At 37.6% G+C, this 18,175-nt stretch overlaps 1 protein-coding gene across 1 annotated transcript in view; it reads left to right on the forward strand.

Moving 5' to 3' along the window:
* The window catches only part of LOC126379671 (titin-like), a 61,238-nt gene that overhangs the window by 32,053 nt on the left and 11,010 nt on the right, over nucleotides 1–18,175 (forward strand). The window contains exons 7-15 of the mRNA XM_050028487.1: nucleotides 2,491–2,698; nucleotides 4,641–4,706; nucleotides 5,868–6,033; nucleotides 6,706–6,903; nucleotides 7,618–7,748; nucleotides 8,337–8,403; nucleotides 8,996–9,252; nucleotides 10,809–11,038; nucleotides 14,922–14,960. Of these exons, the coding sequence (XP_049884444.1) occupies nucleotides 2,491–2,698; nucleotides 4,641–4,706; nucleotides 5,868–6,033; nucleotides 6,706–6,903; nucleotides 7,618–7,748; nucleotides 8,337–8,403; nucleotides 8,996–9,252; nucleotides 10,809–11,038; nucleotides 14,922–14,960 (1,362 nt within the window). The remainder of the gene's footprint in view (nucleotides 1–2,490; nucleotides 2,699–4,640; nucleotides 4,707–5,867; nucleotides 6,034–6,705; nucleotides 6,904–7,617; nucleotides 7,749–8,336; nucleotides 8,404–8,995; nucleotides 9,253–10,808; nucleotides 11,039–14,921; nucleotides 14,961–18,175) is intronic.

An 18,175-nucleotide genomic window follows, 5' to 3' on the forward strand; every position in this document is an offset into this window, starting at 1 on the left:
TAACCCGACACATTAATTTACTCATTCTTCCTAAAATTAAGAGCTGTGAATCATCCGTCCCTTTCCTTTTCGACGGATACGAAAATGACGGATATAACCTAAAATAAAATTAGGCGGTGTCTGCAGGAATCGGGGCCATTGTCTATAACTGTACCTAAATTTATGGACAATAAAAATCTTTATCTTTAAGAATGATGTTGATACCTATATTGCTTCTCTTTATTTTGATCAGAATAATAATGTGTGGAATTTATAATTGTATCTTGGTGTAATAAAAAGGGGTCATCATTCTTCTTCTTTGCGAGTCGATGGCGATCGATACTAAATTTTTGCTGACCAATAATTGGCCACGCTTACGGCATTGTCAGTGGCTTCCTAAAGGTATTTAATAGTGCAGGTGTTAGGGCACTTAGGACAGCACAAAAGGTGAGCCATAGTTTGTGGTGATACTCCACACTCGCAATCATTGTAACCATTTATAACCAAAAACAAAGATAAAAGATGCATATTATGTCTGTTATCCATGAAATTCGAAGTTTAAACGAAGAAAAAACATAACAACGCCATCTATCGTGTTTTTGGGGAACGCCGATTGGAAAGTCCCTCGTTAAGATAGATAATTGAGTAAGTAACTGAAATGCTGATTCATGCAGACACCTCTTAATTTTATTTTAAGTTATAACTGTCATTTTCTTATCCGAAATGGCGTAACATTTATCGAACACACGTCAATTTTAAGCAGGAAAAAAACTCTGAATTTTACATTGGCCAATAAGCCGACAGAATTAAGTTGACAGCACACGTCAAACGGATTGCATATCAGCGAGATGCCTATTTGATTCGCCCGGGTTATCCATTCATTTACTCATTCTTTCTAAAATTAAGAGCTCTCAATGATCCGTCCCTTTCCTTTTTAGGCGGATAAGAAAAAGACAGGTATAACTTAAAATAAAATTAGGAAGTGTCTGCTGGAAGCAGCGTCATTATACAGTCATGAGCAATATAATGTACCCACTTTAGGACTCTGTCGCACTAACATATTTGACATTTAGTGAGACTTACAGTTCAATTTGTCAAAAAAGTTAATGTGACATGGTACCAAAGTGTATACATATTAATGCTCGTGACCGTACAGTCATGAGCAACATAATGTATCCACTTTAGGACTCTGTCGCACTAACATATTTGACATTTAGTGAGACTTACAGTTCAATTTGTCAAAAAAGTTAATGTGACATGGTACCAAAGTGTATACATATTAATGCTCGTAACCGTACCACTGCATGTCGTTAAAAGTTGCATTTTTACCATTTCATGATCACAACCAACATTCACTCTGCATTATACAGGTGTTAGTGACACCGTAACGAATACTGAGGGAGATGAGTCACCTCACGATTTTGAGTTAATATACACATACATACATAAACTCACGCCCGTAATCCCTAATGGGGTGGGCAGAGCCACAAGTAATCAAAGACAACTTGCAGCCACTGTTGATACGAAGTCCAAAGATGGATATGATGAACCTTATGGTGATAAGGGATCAGCCTATCGCCCATAACATTAGTCCATCATGTTAGAGGACACAATCCCTCTGTCGGTTTTTACGACATGCCCGGGAAGAGAAGCAGCTGAACGTGTTCTATGTTTTTTATATGCTCCCAGAACAGCATAGAAGCAGCATAGAGTTAATATCAAGTGGAAAAAATATGGGTGTCCGTCGCTACAATATGGGTGTAAAAATTATTTAAAAAAGCACTGACATTTTCATGAGTTTTGCGACGGTAAATTCCACAATACAAATACACTTTATTGCACCAAAATAAAAAGAAATAATACCACTTGATATTAACTCGGAATCATTCTGAATCATCCCCCTCAGTATTCGGTACGGTGTTAATAACACCTTATACATTTATCACATCAACTATCATAAGCATTATAATATCAAAATCACATTCAACATTCTACTTGTGTTATATCATGAACATGTCTCATGACATTTAATATTTCCTCATTCTTCTTCTATCGCGTGGGTTTTGAGGTGGATTACCAACCTCATCAACCCTGGTGTCAGGGTTACTATTGAGCCGCCAAAGGTCCCGGACATGGCTCATGTAACGACTACTTACTTACATCAGTAACCGGGACCAACGGCTTAACGTGCCTTCCGAAGCACGGATCATCTTATTTTTTGGACAATCTGGTGATCAGCCAGTAATGTCCTAACCAAACTAGGAAACACAAAGTAATTTTCGTGATATGTCCTCACCGGGAATCGAACCCAGGATCTCCGGATCGTGAGCCTAAAGCTCAACCACTGGACCACGGTGTCGTCTGTCTTTGCCTCTGAATAGTACTGACAGTTATTACTGCCTACTTTACACTAACACAAATTCTTTTCCCACGCAATCTTACATGAAATGGTGAAAAACGCAGCCTGAAACGAGTGCTAGCGTCACACATCCAACGCGATGATGATTCTAGCGTGGACTTCAAGAAAATAAAACCCACAATTGAAACCCTGAAAGACTCCGAAGTCCTAAAAGCCCTCAATGAAGAAATGCTCAAAGCTTACGAAGAAAAGAAGAAAGAGGAAAAGAAATGGACGACGTTCCTTCAAAAACCGAAGAGGCCGGTGCCGAAAGCGAAGTATGGCTACGCGGGGAATTTAGACATTGAAGAAGAAAAATTGGTAAGCTTTTTTATTTTCTTTTATCGTGTCGGTTGTGAGGTGAATTACCAACCCCATCAACCCTTGTGGCTACTATTGAGCCGCCAAAGGCCCCTGACATGGCTCATGTAACGACTACTAACTTTCATCAGTAAGTAATAACCGGGACCAACGGCTTAACGTGCCTTCCGAAGCCTTCCACAATGATATCAACTCAGAATTATGGTCTGAATCATTCCCCTCAGTAGTCGTTACGATGTCACTAACACCGTGTATACCTATAGGTAGGTTTTAAATGTTGGTTTAATTACTTAGTCCTTGTTAGGTTCTTGTATTGAATAGTCGTTGATGTGATAAACAAATTAAAATAAATTCAATTAATTATTTGACTAAAAAATAAATCAAAGTTAATAGAGTGAGAAGTAATTTAGAATTGTCACTTGCTTGTTGTTTCCGGGTGAGAGCCCTTCGGCTCCCCACTTGTTCAGCCAAGTAGTGAGTGCCTTGAAAATGCACTTCCTCATGCCTATTTTTATCGTAATGTCCCTATTGACAGCTGATGTGACTGCATTTATAGTGCTTATGGTTATGTTCAACGGGAGTTTGGCATTCGTTCAATATTGACACCCAGGCAGACAAGGTAATAGGTAATTGAAGAATTTATGAGATAGAACTGTTTAAGATTACCCGTCGCACTATCGATATTGCATACCTATTTTTATAAGTAATACATGATGTTCTTATTTACACTTTTTACCAAGTTGAAAAACCATGTTTTAAGCAAATAAAATGATTATGATTACGTTGATAACGATTGATACCTTTACCTCACTAATTACTTTTTAGAGAAAAATAGGGCAGTGGTTTCCCTCTTGCCAAGGAAAAGGAAAGGGACGGGTGATTGTCAACAAGTTAATTTTAAAACGAATGAATAACCCGGGCGAATAAAATAGGCATCTCGCTGGTTCAATCCATTTGACGTGCTGTCTACTTAACCCTGTCGGGTTATTGGCCGATGTAAAATTTTTAGACAGTTGTTTTAAATTACTGCTTAAAATTGACGTGCGTTGCATAAATTTTATGCGTGTCAATTACCTGTCCCTTCCTTTTTCAACGGATAAGAAAATGACAGGTATAACTTAAAATAAAATTAGATGGCGTCTGCAGGAATTAACACCATTATAACGAGTCGCTAGACAAATGACTCAACAAAAATAGCAAACTATACTCTTGCCCCCTATTTGGACGAATGATTGTCATTTCCGTATGTACCTTGAGGGTATAATTTGGCAATTTTATTATTGAAATTGGCAATGCTTCAATAAAGATAAAATTGGCAGAATTGGCAGGTGTCGTTCGATATGAGAATATATTTCAGTATTCAATATAGTTTTATTGTGTACGCTTGTGTTTTACGGACTTTTTTATTGGGTAAAAAAAATATTTTATTATTTTTATTTTTTAATATTGATTTAGTTAATTAGTTTTCTAAATAAAAAACAAAGTTTACAGTTTAAACACTTTTCAAGAAGAATAAAAGCCAATCGAACTGTTTGAAAATTGGGTTCTTTTTGATTACAAATTAGATATTAGGTACTTTATTGCACACACACGAGAAATAATTACTTCCCACTGTGACAATCCTCTTTTTTTCTCTACCAATAATTTCTTCAGCCAAATGTCTTTTAAATAAAAGATATTAATGTTTTTATTTATTATTGTTATTTATTTATATTGGTATTTTATTATTTATTATTTTTGTGCAGTTACCAAATAGTTTTTTCTTAAATAATTCGTTAAAAAACCTTTTTTATCTTTGTGGCTGTCTGGAATTCAAACTCTGAGTCAGAATTCAGAATTATATAACGGAGGAATTTTAAACCGCGTGTTTGAAGCTACGCTAAACCCTTTCGAAAGAAAACTTTGTTATAAAATCACAATAACTTATCTTTTTTTTTTTCAGGAACCGTATAAAGTGAAAATTGTTAAACAACCGAAACCAAAAGTAGCTCCTGATTACAAACCAAAGGTATAATTAGTTTAAACTTAAAAAAGTTTTAATATTATGTTTTAAGTACTTAAAACTATTGTTGTATTTGACTATTAACTGTAGTTTGCACTTACCTTCAGGCCCAACAGGGCACCCTCAGGGCTGTCGTTTTAAATTTTGAACCGGGTGAGAGCCCTCAGCGCTCCCCATTTGTCCGGCCAAGTGACACCTGGGGCAAATATTAAGCAAGGCATGTCGTCCTAAAATTTCCAGGGGGATTTTTTTTGCTAAAATTAAACTAAAAAGTATTTTAAATGTTTGCATATAAATTATTTTGATTATGTAGCTTGTGAATAACAATAAATTTATTTTTATTTTAAACTCTTTTTTTATAAGCAACCTTTGCACTGTTAATAATCTGATCGTTTGGTGTGCTACTAATTACTTATGGTCAATTTAATAGATCTTTGACATTTCCTTATTAAGTTTCATTTTACATGCTGGCTCTCATTCCTATTCAAATTCAAAAATATCTTCATTCAGTAGGTAACATAGTTACACTTTGAATCGTCAATTTTTACATAACGAACGCCTCATCCGCCTAAAACTACTGCAGCTTCTCACAACCTGTATAGCCGGGGAAAAGAAGCTGCAAGAAAAACCTCGGCACAGGGCCCCAGACGTTCTTTAAAAAAATAAACATAAAATATTGGAGTACATACAGAATATTTTTTTTTATTATATACAAAGTTTCTATATAAAATATTAAAAATCTCAATTTTGAATTGCTGTTTAAGCTGTTTGTTTCCAGATTTGAAATAAATAAATAAATTAACAGTCTCCCTGAACGTCGATCCTCGCTTCCATGACAGAAGAATACCAGCGGGCTTAGCACCGTAAGCGTGCGACTTTTCACCCCTCGACATACGTCACCCGTCTCTCTCGCACAGTACTGCACAGAAAGAGACAGATGATCCCTGTCGCGGCGAGAAAAAGTCGCGTGCTTAAGATGTTAAGCCCGCAGGTATGCTCAAAAGTGACAGCTAACATTTCAATCTTTAGTAATAAGTAACTGATTTGACTACTTAGTTGGAAACTACATAAAACCACGTGTAATTATTATCTCTCTCATTATATCACAACATTCACAAACAATGTAAATCCACATTTTCATAGCGCATTCATAACTTATCCAATCAGAATTTCAACACGGGTCTACTTCCGTGGGAAGAGCGCGCCCTGAGGGAGCCGACGCCGCCACCGGTGGAGCCTGAGGAACCTATTCTGATCCCAGAGGAAGCCCCGGAGATTTTGGAGGCCGTTGACCCTTTGCCTGAGAGTGAGGTGCCTGATTTGGAAGATTCTGGTAAGCTGTTTCTGCAGCTGTTAGGTACTTAAATAATTTGTTACACGGATAGATTGTATTGTAAATAAGTACCAGGGGGGTTAAAATGGGCACATCGAAGCAATTCATCTAAGAAAGCAATATTGCAATTTGACATTTGTTTGCATTGCGCACTTACTTTTATATGCGCAAATGACAGATTGCAATATTGCTTTCTTAGATGAATTGTTTCGATGTGGGCATTTTAACCCCCCTGGTTATTAAAACCAAGATGGATTACCAACCTCATCAACCCTGGTGTCAGGGTCACCATTGAGCCGCCAAAGGCCCCTGACATGACTCATGTAACGACTACGTACTTACATCAGTAAGTAGCAACCGGGACCAACGGCTTAGCGTGCCTTCCGAAGCACGGATCATCTTACTTTTGGACAATCGGGTGATCAGCCTGTACCATCTTGACCTTGACCTGGCCTTGGGCAGTCTTACAAAGTGTTATCGAACCGGTTATCGAACTCAGGGCCTCCGGTACGTGAGCCCGATGCTCGGCCACTGCACCACTGAGGCTATTACATTCATAATTATTATAACCACACACACATCACATTTACATTTCACATTCATTAATAATTTATTATTTTTTTTAATTTTTTTCACATTTTTTTTTGTTTTAAATTTGTTTGAACGGTTCAGGCATCCCACTACCACCCCCACCAGCCAAAGAACCAACCCCGCCACCAGAAGAGGCAACAGAAGAAGAGCAGCCAGAGGAATTAGACATCGAAGCGGTGATAGAAGAGACAGAGAAGATAGTGGAGGAGAACTTGGCAGAAGAGATGGAAAGAGGGAACATTGCCGAGCAAATCATGCAGAGTGTGCAGAATATGGTCGGTGAGTACTGCAACGTTTCCGGCCAAGTAGTTAATACCATCCGGCCAAGTGTAGTTAATGCCATCCGGCCAAGTAGTTAATGCCATCCGGCCAAGTGTAGTTAATGCCATCCGGCCAAGTAGTTAATGCCATCCGGCCAAGTGTAGTTAATGCCATCCGGCCAAGTGTAGTTAATGCCATCCGGCCAAGTGTAATTAATGCCATCCGGCCAAGTGTAGTTAATGCCATCCGGCCAAGTGTAATTAATGCCATCCGGCCAAGTGTAGTTAGTGCCATCCGGCCAAGTGTAATTAATGCCATCCGGCCAAGTGTAGTTAATGCTATCCGGCCAAGTAGTTAATGCCACCTACGGCAAACTACAATAAGTCACGTCAAAAAAAAAATACTGCAACTATATTGTAACGGAAGTGGGTTTCAAGATTGGAAGTTTTTTTTTCATCATCTACAATCATCATCATCAATTTAAGAGCCACGCTCTTGTCGGTGTAGTATTTTCCATTCCAGTCTATCAAAGGCCAATTCCTTGACTTCCCTATAAGACACGACGTTAACCTTTTCTTTAATCTGTTCCATGTAAGCTCTTCTTGGTCTTTCCCTTCCTCTCTTTTTTTCTAGCTTTCCTTCTGTGATGTTTTTAATAAATCTACAATAAGTCACGTCAAAAATAAGATGAGTTGTTGCTTTTTACTTAATGTCATTTCCAATTCCCTTCAGATCCCAACGCCCCTCTAGACGAGCAGCTCGCTCAGATGCGCGCCCAGCTGGCGGCGCTTGCGCAGCTACCTGGAGTCATCCAGCAATCTCTGGAGCTCGTTACTCGACAGCTCAGTCAACTTAGCTCACTGGTAATTTACCCACTTTCTTTAATTAATTAAGTACTATCTTCTATCCTGTGGGTTGTGAGGTGGATTATCAACCTCATCAACCCTGGTGTCACGGATCATTTTACTTTCGGACAATCCGGTGATCAGCCTGTAATGTCCTAACTAGTCTAGGGATCACAAAGTGATTTTTGTGATATGTCCCCACCGGGATTCGAACCCGGAACCTCCGGGTTGTGAGCCCAAAGCTCAACCACTGGACCACGGAAGCCGTTAAACTTAAATGAATCAACGGGTCAATAACTAAGTATATTTTATTTTTTTCGGGGCTTGGTAAATAATTTTTGCATGCCAAATTGCGGCAAAACATAAGTTTCTCACAATTATTGTAAAACCTTTATTGTACAGTCATGAGCAATATAATGTACCCACTTTAGGACTCTGTCGCACTAACATATTTGACATTTAGTGAGAGTTACGGTTCAAGTTGTCAAAAAAGTTAATGTGACATGGTACCAAAGTGTATACATATTAATGCTCGTGACCGTACCATGTTTTATGAGCAAATAAATAATTTTGATTTTTTTTTTAATATTCTTAATATTTTCCTAGGAAACATCCCAACTGCAAATCCAGGACAGGAAAGTCTCTCAGAGTGCAGCTGGCCAGGAATCCGAAGGTACGTAATTAATAACCTAACAACCTCCTTTACAATCAGATTTTATTCACTATCGGTTAGAACCCCGGTACCGTATTGCACCAATGAGTTATTAATGTGTCTCAAGTGCAGTTTTCACTAACACAGTTGGCTCGACCATTATAGACGGCGCGCTACGGCTCACCTATCTCATTGGTCTAACAGAAAGCTCAGTGAGGTGTGGGTACTTAGTATACCTGAGCATAGGTATACTAAGTACCAGAATCAGTCAGGACCTCCCTCAATCAGCGCTTATCGCTATCGACTAGGGTCGATGAATTCTCTCAAATATTTTTCCTCTCAGACGACGCCCTGAGCCGAGGTTCGCGCCCAACTGGGCACCCTCAGGCCTGTTGTCTTAAACGTTGTACCCGGTGAGAGCCTTCAGCGCTCCCCATTTGTCCGGCCAAGTAGTTAATGCCATCTGCGGCAAATATACAATAAGTAACGTCAAAAAAAAGTCAAGACCGACTGCCGAACGTGCCATCCGAAGCGATTTTTGTGATTGTATATCTCTACTAAGCCTCCGGATCGATTTTAAGAATTTGTCTTAGTTTGAAACTTTTCCTTCCAGTGACCCAAAACGGGACCTGCACGATTGAAGAGATAGAATCCACTCAAGCCGAGCCTCAGAGCCCCCAAGCCGACACTCAAGCTTTGCAAATCGTGACTCAAGACCCCCAAGCGGACGCTCAAACCCATCAAGCCGTGAAACCAGAGGTCTTAGCTGCTGAAACCAAGCCGACCATCTCTCCTGAGGAGATAGAGCAGATGAAGAGAGAAGAAGAAGCCATGCTGGAGGAACAGAGGAAGATGGAAAAGCAGAAGAAGGTAGGGGATATTTTGGTTTTATTAGATTAGTAAACATTTAGAAATCCTTGATAGCCCTGCGTTCGGGGAAGACGTGACATCGCATCGTGTTGACACCGGTTCGATTCCCGGTTTGGGCTCTAAACCATTCTTCTTCTATCGTGTGGATTGTGAGGTGGATTACCAACCCCATCAACCCATGTCAGGGTTACTATTGAGCCGCCAAAGGCCCCTGACATGGCTCATGTAACGACTACTAACTTACACCAGTAAGTAGTAACCGGGACCAACGGCTTAACGTGCCTTCCGAATTCGCCTTCGTAATTTTTTTGTGATATGTCCCCACCGGGAATCGAACCCGGGGACCTCCGGATCGTGAGCCCAACGCTCTAACCACTGGACCACGGAGACCATTTTCTAACCCATTGAATTCGACTGAATGAATTCATTGTTTTATTAAATGGGCTCGCATTTCACCACAATCCCACTTCTCTCTTTTCCGCCCATCTCCGCGTCAGTGGAAACCCGGCCTAAAGTCCTTTTAACAATATCCCGATTGTCTAAAAACCACAATCAATATTCAACGGATCTATTAGCATTCCCCAGTTTTAGTTTCATTTATTTCAGGAATACAAAGAAATTATCAGTGATTACTTGATCGTGCATACGAATTCGTACGTAAGTACTTTTAGAATAGAGTCAATAATGTATTGCTGAAGAGTTCAAAACCAGGATTCGAATCGGGTACCTCCGGATCGTGAGCACAACGATCAACCACTGGACCATGGAGGCCGTTATAGTGTACTTAAATGAATTTTTAAATTTCAAATTCTGCCATATCACTTTTAATTTTATTTAATTTTAAATTTATTAATTTATATTAGTGATGTTCCGAATATCCGTATCCGTATCCGTATCCGCGGATATCCGAGATAAAATAAAAATCTGTATCCGTATCCGTGTCCGTTACTTTTCACGCGGATCTTTTACGGATATTTTTCAGGTGATTAAGTAGAATTATTAAATAAAAAGGCTATAAAATTCCATTCAGATTGTTTTTATTTCTTAAAATCAAATATTTGGCACCTTTATATTGCAAACATTTAGATAGATAGATCTTTATAATGAGAGCAAGATAAAATATCACTTTTATAACAATGCAATAACTAAAACTTTAATCTTTTTGTTTAAGAAAATAAAGATCCGTATCCGTATTCGCGGATCTTTACACTAAATATCCGTATTCAGATCCGTATCCGCGGATATACATTTTTAACGATCCGGCACATCACTAATTTATATTAACGACAATTTGATTTTGCATGCTTACGTGCAAACTGAAAACTATACTACTAGCGATAAAATTATACTTAAGTAACATCTTATTGTACTTACTGTTTTCTGGCTAATAAACTATTCTATTCTAAGTAATTAGGAAATTAAAGATAGGTATAATACATAAGCCATCTTCGGGCGCATCAGCGTCGTGCCGACTAGGAGTCGAAGCGGTCGCCATGGCCGAAATCGGTCGGAGATCATCATCATTATCAATTAGGAAATAATTCTTTTAAACCTAGGAACTTATGGAGCAAGCGCGGCTGGAGCACGAATCCCGGCAGGTCAAGCAACGACCGACTCCAAGAGTGGGGAAGCCCAAACCTGTATTTGGGCCGGCGGTGCCCCAGGAACGCCCCTTGGTGCTCCCAGGAGGCAGGAAGTGGAGAAAACCCAAGGACGCCTTCAATGAACAGCTGTTTGCCGAAACATTCGCCGCCCAAACCGAAGTCATCGCTGGGAAAGCCGAAGGGTAACGCTTGAGCTAGGGATCTAAAAACGTCACATTGAACGAATCCATCTAAAAAGCTATGATATAACAAAACCAGTATGCTCAATCCTGTGAAAAGCCGCCATTGCTAACTCTTTGATGACGTAAGTGTTATTCAAATTCAAATTCAAAAATATCTTTATTCAGTAGGTAACATAGTTACACTTTAAATCGTCAATTTTTACATAGCGAACGTCTCATCCGTCTAAAACTACTGCAGCTTCTCACAATCTGTATTGCCGGGGAAAAGAAGCTGCAAGAAAAACCTCGGCACAGATCCATTAGACGTTCTTTAAAAAAATAAATAAGTAAACATAAAATATTTTTATACAATTGAGTAATTTTGCTGCTTAATATTAGTTCTCAGACAGTTAATCGCATGAATTCATATCTTCTAAATAATCACTACCTTTATAATAACCTTTTCCGTAAAGTTTCTATTAGTGATGTTCCGAATATCCGTATCCGTATCCGCGGATATCCGAGATAAAAGAAAAATCCGTATCCGTGTATGTTACTTTTCACGCGGATCTTTTACGGATCTTTTTCAGGTGATTAAGTAGAATTATTAAATAAAAAACAATAACATTCCATTCAGATTGTTATTATTTCTTAAAATCAAATATTTGGCACCTTTATATTGCAAACATTTAGATAGATAGATCTCTATAATGAAAGCAAGATAAAATATCACATTTATAACAATGAAATAACTAAAACTTTAATCTTTTTATTGACTCCAATCGAATGATATCGAATAAGAAAATAAAGATCCGTATCCGTATCCGCGGATCTTTACACTAAATATCCGTATTCAGATCCGTATCCACGGATATACATTTTTAACGATCCGGCACATCACTAGTTTCTATTACCACTGTGTTACCATTAAATTGGTATTTCCAACATTCCCAGGACGTAAATTTTATTATTGAAAATAAGTGAATTACTGACTACTGTATTTAAATTACTTGTCACATATATAAAAATCATTAAAACTGTAAGTAAATCTTTTACTAAAAGTTCAAAATTTCCTTGCAAAGTAAATTAAAAACATTGGTCGTGGGTAATTTATTTTTTACACAATGGCAACGCAGGGTGGGATGACGTCAGCGGGGCTAACCTTGAAATGTTAGCTGTCACTTTTGAGCATACCTGGTTTTCTTATACCATGTAAAAAGCAATATTTGTGCATATGTTGTGGCCAGAGATCTTAGAATTGTTCATCAAACATGATTTGCTCGATCTCATGAAATGCTGACTAAGTATTTCATGAAATACAATTATCATTCGTTGGCCAAATCATGATGTAGTTTGGCCAGATCAATGAACACAAAACGTTTAACGATATGAGCAACTAAATGCATGATTACTTCATGATATGGACAAACTTAAAATAAAATTATATGGTGTACAGTCATGAGCAATATAATGTACCCACTTTAGGACTCTGTCGCACTAACATATTTGACATTTAGTGAGACTTACAGTTCAATTTGTCAAAAAAGTTAATATGACATGGTAACATGGTGTATACATATTAATGCTCGTGACCTTGTTGGAATTGGTATCAATGTCAACGAATGTCAAATAGCAATATTGCTTTTTTTAGATGAATTGCTTCAATGTGGCTTTACTAACTCGTAATTAATTAGTTGTGTAGTTTTTGGTTTCATTATATTTGTGAATTCGTGATTGTCCTGTTCAGAGAACGAGTGACTTGCGTAGTGTCTTGAGTTCGAACCTCTGCTCCGGCTCCAAAAGAGTTTGAATTCATGTTTGAATCATAGATAATTGGGTAGTTTCTTAGCTAAATAAAGACAGATCTAAAGGTGACAAAAACGTTTTGTGACACGGTGCTCTGTGTCGGTAGAGTTCGGGGTTCGGTGCGTGAACTTCCTCACGGTCTCTCCAGGGGTGGCAGAATGAAACAGTCCAGGTGGTGATACGAAAGGTCCGCGTTTATTATCAAACGAGAGGTACTTACACTTCATAGTAACACTAGTGATTCTAATTTAAGAGCAACAAAACAATTATTATTTAACACAGTCTCTCACATAAGATTACGAATTACGGATAATTAGGAAATTATAACAGAATAGAGTCAACCATTTCAAGCACGTTCAAACACGGAATCTCGCACGGAATTTAAAGATTTTTTTCTATTTCACTTTTCGAAGGTATGTGACCTTACTTGTATTAGGCTGGTTCTGCCTTCGGGTTGGAAGGTCTGACAGGCAGTCGCTTCTGTAAAAAACCGGACCTGTCAAATCTTCAGGTTAGGTAAGCGGACCCTATGAAAAACGGGATAATGCTAGGGAGATGATGAGTCCTCAACGCTTGCCATTTCTCTGGACGGGACAAGTCTAGTTAACAAACAAATATTACTTAAAACGTTTACAAATATAATGGAACCGATAGCCTATATTGTCATAAGACGTAGATAAGTTAGTTCAAAATACAATGTGAAATTAAATAACCATTTAATGTGATCATCCACTATTTTTGAAGTCATTAAAAAGATCATTTTACGTTCTTATAAAAAGAATTTTTTTGTTCGTAATGCTTTGAATGGTAAATACTTAATCATAATTAAAACACATAATAACGGGTTCCTACCGCGTTTAAATCAGGGATATGAGACTCTCGGTATTAACCCCTCCCGGTTTTTTTTTTATAGCGGCAAAGAATGAGAATGAAAAGTATGGATTTACTTACTCCACTCCAATCTCATCAGTCATCCCGTGATCATGGCACTTGCAATAGTGTCGAAATATCGGGAGTCTCATATCCCTGATTTAAACGCGGTAAAAACCCGTTATTATGTGTTTTAATAATGCATAATAATTAAAATATTATGCCCATTCAAGGCATTTTAATAAAACTCTACTTAATTATGTAGTATTTGATTTAAAATCAATAAGGGACTTTCCAGCGCTAGGTTCTTTAAAAACAATGTAGATGGCGCTATCTGATCAGCATTCATCTTTGTCTTTTTACACACGACGGAACGGAGCAGGTATATGCGTTTAGGGTGAGAAATGATTTTATTACTTCTAGGCACAATTACATCTTCCACCGAATATTCTTCTTCTTATTTATTTAAGAGTGTAGCGTGTGACCTACCTAATAACCGCCCTCTGTAGGGTAATCGAGGCAACCCACCGAAGTGTATCTTCCAACGTGTACTGACGTTTCTCGCCATTTCGTTAGATGGCGCGCGTCGGGCGTGTGGGCTTTACTCACAAGTACTTATATTATTATTACAAGGCACGCCCTCCCTCGCGCCCCGCGCGCGCCCTTCTACGTCCCGCCAGTGGGCTCGGGAACTTTGATTGATAGGTGTTCAATGTGTACGTTTTAAGTCGAACTGTGTGCTAAGCTAACTTTGTGTCACTGTGTAGTATTTTTTTCTGTGCCTTTTTAAGTAAAAGTTCAACAAGGAAAACGGCCTTTTACTGCTCACGCCCGCTACAAGAGCTGCGCTCTTGTCGGTGGAGTAATCGCCATTACTCCATAGATAGGGCGTGTAGAACGGTGGTTGCCCCAATCGCCTTCCGTTCCGAATATTATTCTGATAAAAATAAAGAGATGCAATGTAGCAACATAAATCTATACATAATATGATCCAAATATCAACTACTTAATAATTATTTTTATATATGCTTCTGCCATTACTTACTTTGTATTTTGGAATAATTATGTACCCGAAGTAATGAGAAAATAGGTAATTATCACGTTTAATCTGTACAACCCCATCTATATTGTTTTTCGTGAACGTAACCTGGAAAATTCCTCATTAGAAATCATTCTCACTGTTCGAAAGTATGTTTAGAAAAGTTGTTCATTTTCGAAATCATTTTAGGTTTTCATACGAAAGCGTTCTACTGCCATACGACCCGAGGTTTGTCATTCATTATTTCTCAATTTAATAAACAACTTAGAAATTCTATTGCATTTATGCCCAAAAGACGGTAAAGCGATCCTGACGACTCGAATACTCTAGCCATAGAGGTGACCAATCAGCTCGCGACAACAAACACTTCATGAGCCCGATTTAGACCCGTGCGTGGTCGACGATTTCCCTCATTCAGCGCTTATCGCAAACGGCCCACTAGGGTCGATTAATTCTTTCAAATATTATCCTGTCAGACGACGCCCTGAGCCGAGGTTCGCGCCCAACTGGGCACCCTCAGGCCTGTTGTCTTTAATTTTGTACTAGGTGAGAGCCGTCAGCGCTTCCAATTGTTCGGCCAATTAGATAACCCGGAATCTACGATAAATCACGTCAAAAAAATGTAGAATTTAGGTATATTTTCTTACGATTTCATATTTAATTCTTATTTCGGTCGCCAGCCAGTAAGATGTAATTCATTAGTGCTCAAAGTACCTATGTGTAATAAAATTGTAGAGTTTCTAAGTTGTAATAATTCACTGTACATTTATATACCATAAGCTTGGCATTACATTATTATTTCCATTGCTAATGTTATGTTTTTTTTTCTTGAATGGTTTCGCATTCGCGAATAATGTTATGTGTTGAGTTACGAGATGACATTTATGTACATTCGCAAACATAAGCTTTATCATTTTATTGTGTTTATTTTGACTGCTGTTTAGAATTATTGTAAACTTTAGTTAAAATGTGTTATTGTTGCTTGAAGCGACTACTTATTGTAAAAAAACTAGTGTAAACCTAAGTATTTCAAAAAGTAAAAATAATGCCGATTTTTTCACGAAAACATGTAAGAACCAAAATATTTCAGTGCACAATGGACCCGATTCCTGCAAACACCTCCTAATTTTATTTTAAGTTGTCATTTTCTTATCCACCGAAATGGAAAGGGACGGATGATTGGCAGCTCTTAATTTTAGGAAGAATGAGTAAATGAATGAATAACCCGGGCGAATCAAAAAGGTATCTCGCTGGTATGCAAACCTTGTGCTTAAAATTGACGTGTGTTCCATAAATACTTGTCGATTACCCGTCCCTTTCCTTTTCGGCGGATAAGAAAACGACACGAAAATTAGATGGGTGTTTACAGGAATTAGCACCATTAATATTGTAAGTTTAGATACCTCAGACATGTTGTATGTATTTGCGTAAGTAGATATGTATAATTTTATTGTTTTATAAAACTATGCACTATTTAAATCATCTAGAAAAAGCGAGGCCTGATTATGATAAAAAGACAGCATTTAGGTTTTTTTTTAATAATTAAATTAGATATTAGATTAGACGATAGAAACCATTTACTTGTGCCACTGTTTTCAAAATTCATTTTTATAGCTTCTATGTATTTATCATTTTATGTTGTTTTTTGTAGTTATTTTTCTGTTTTTTGTGTAGCTTTTATCAGCAATCATGCTTATTTGCTAGTTTTATAAAGCTTGAGTAGAAATAATTAAACGGAAAACCGAAAGCATACTAAACCTTTTGATTTTTTTTAAATCAAAATACATAATTCCAGGTTTTTACTTCCTCGGAGTGCCATATCCCTGATTATAACGCGCTAAGAACGGGTTTTTACCGCGTTTAAAATCCGGGAATACCGGGGTATTATGTGTTTTAATTATGATAATAACTGCTTAAACCTCAAACGATATTCAGTTTTTCAAAGAAGTTCTTAAAGACTTTTGAAATAAACTGGTTCTTATTTCTACCCAGGCTAGTAAAATCATTGTAGACTTGAGACATTTTCAATTTTTTATTGTCATCGTGCTTTACTTGCTGATTTTCGACTGTTGCTACGTTGCATTATGGTATGTGCTCGTGTCTAAGTGTCTGTCTGTCTGTTTGTTGCATGTTGCGGTGGCAGATTGAATTCTTGAACGAGGTCTGGCCTTGGGGGAATAGCAAATCGTATAATAGAATGTATAGGTACGTAGCCCTTTTTATTTTTGCTTAATAATGATGCTTCAAAAAACGATAATAATTAAATTGCTGGCGTATTGGATATATTGGAATGTGATTTAACTGATGAGACTTCTCAACGCTCCCCGTTTAAATTATGTCTTAAAGCAAGTCACGGCAATAAAAATCGAACTAATATTTGCTTTTCCAAAAAAGAATATGTCTTTGATTGCCAAGCAAAATTTTCTTGCCAGTCTAATACTTATGTCCACTGCTTGTTTGTTTTTTATTGATAAAGCAGATAATGTTTCAGACTTTATGTGTTATGAATAAGCTGAAAATATGACGTAAAATTGGAAGGTTTTCCATACTTATTCTATTACATATTGGTACTATGTATTTATGCCCGGGAGGGCTATTCATTTGTCCAACTGTAAGTAGTAAAAAAAGCCATTCCGGACAAAAAAACTTACGAGATAAAACTCCTTACTTAGATTTTATTTGATATTTATTTTATGCCGTTCCAGAGAGTCAAACTGCCACTTAGTGGACTTTCATAAAGTGCGAGCTGAGTTTATTGTAGCTTATAATAAGTTGATTGAAGTGAGTTAGTCTGGTGTTCTGGTTTATCTACTAACAAACATAACAACAGTTACGTATAAAAATATATCTTTACGGTAATTTAGAACTATGTCACATTAAAATTATCGAAAATATTGAAATGAAGTCATCCTAAAATAGCTATACAGTTAATATGACAGAGTTCTAGAGTTCATATAGACGTATTTTGAGACGTGACTGAACATGTTTTTACATTTTTCATGCATTACATAATTTTACATTATATTCAGTCAACACAAAGTCAAATCTTTCCGACTATATTTTCATTAAAGGACAGCCCTCGCGGCACAGTGACAGCGTCGCGCGGCGTGAATTATATCAAGGTCTTCGCTCAATAATGAACGCCATAAAAGAAGAAGAGAATAGCCGAACGATGGTTGTCTACTATAGAAGGCATTCGCTGCGTCTTTTGGTCAAAGCTGTTTCTGTCGTGGCATGAAATTCTTGAAATAACAATGCGCAGATATTAAGTTGGTGATAGCGGTTGGTTTTATTCAGTCCAATTCGAATTTGTTTTATGAGGATTATCTTTGGTTTTCTTATACAAAAAGAGAGCACACGAGAACATGGGAAAAATAAGAGTGAAGAAAAGTCAGTGTCAAACAGATGTCAATAAAAAAAAAGTAAAAAGTCATATTTTACTT

Source organism: Pectinophora gossypiella, chromosome 29, assembly GCF_024362695.1.
Source record: "Pectinophora gossypiella chromosome 29, ilPecGoss1.1, whole genome shotgun sequence".
NCBI lineage: Eukaryota > Metazoa > Arthropoda > Insecta > Lepidoptera > Gelechiidae > Pectinophora > Pectinophora gossypiella.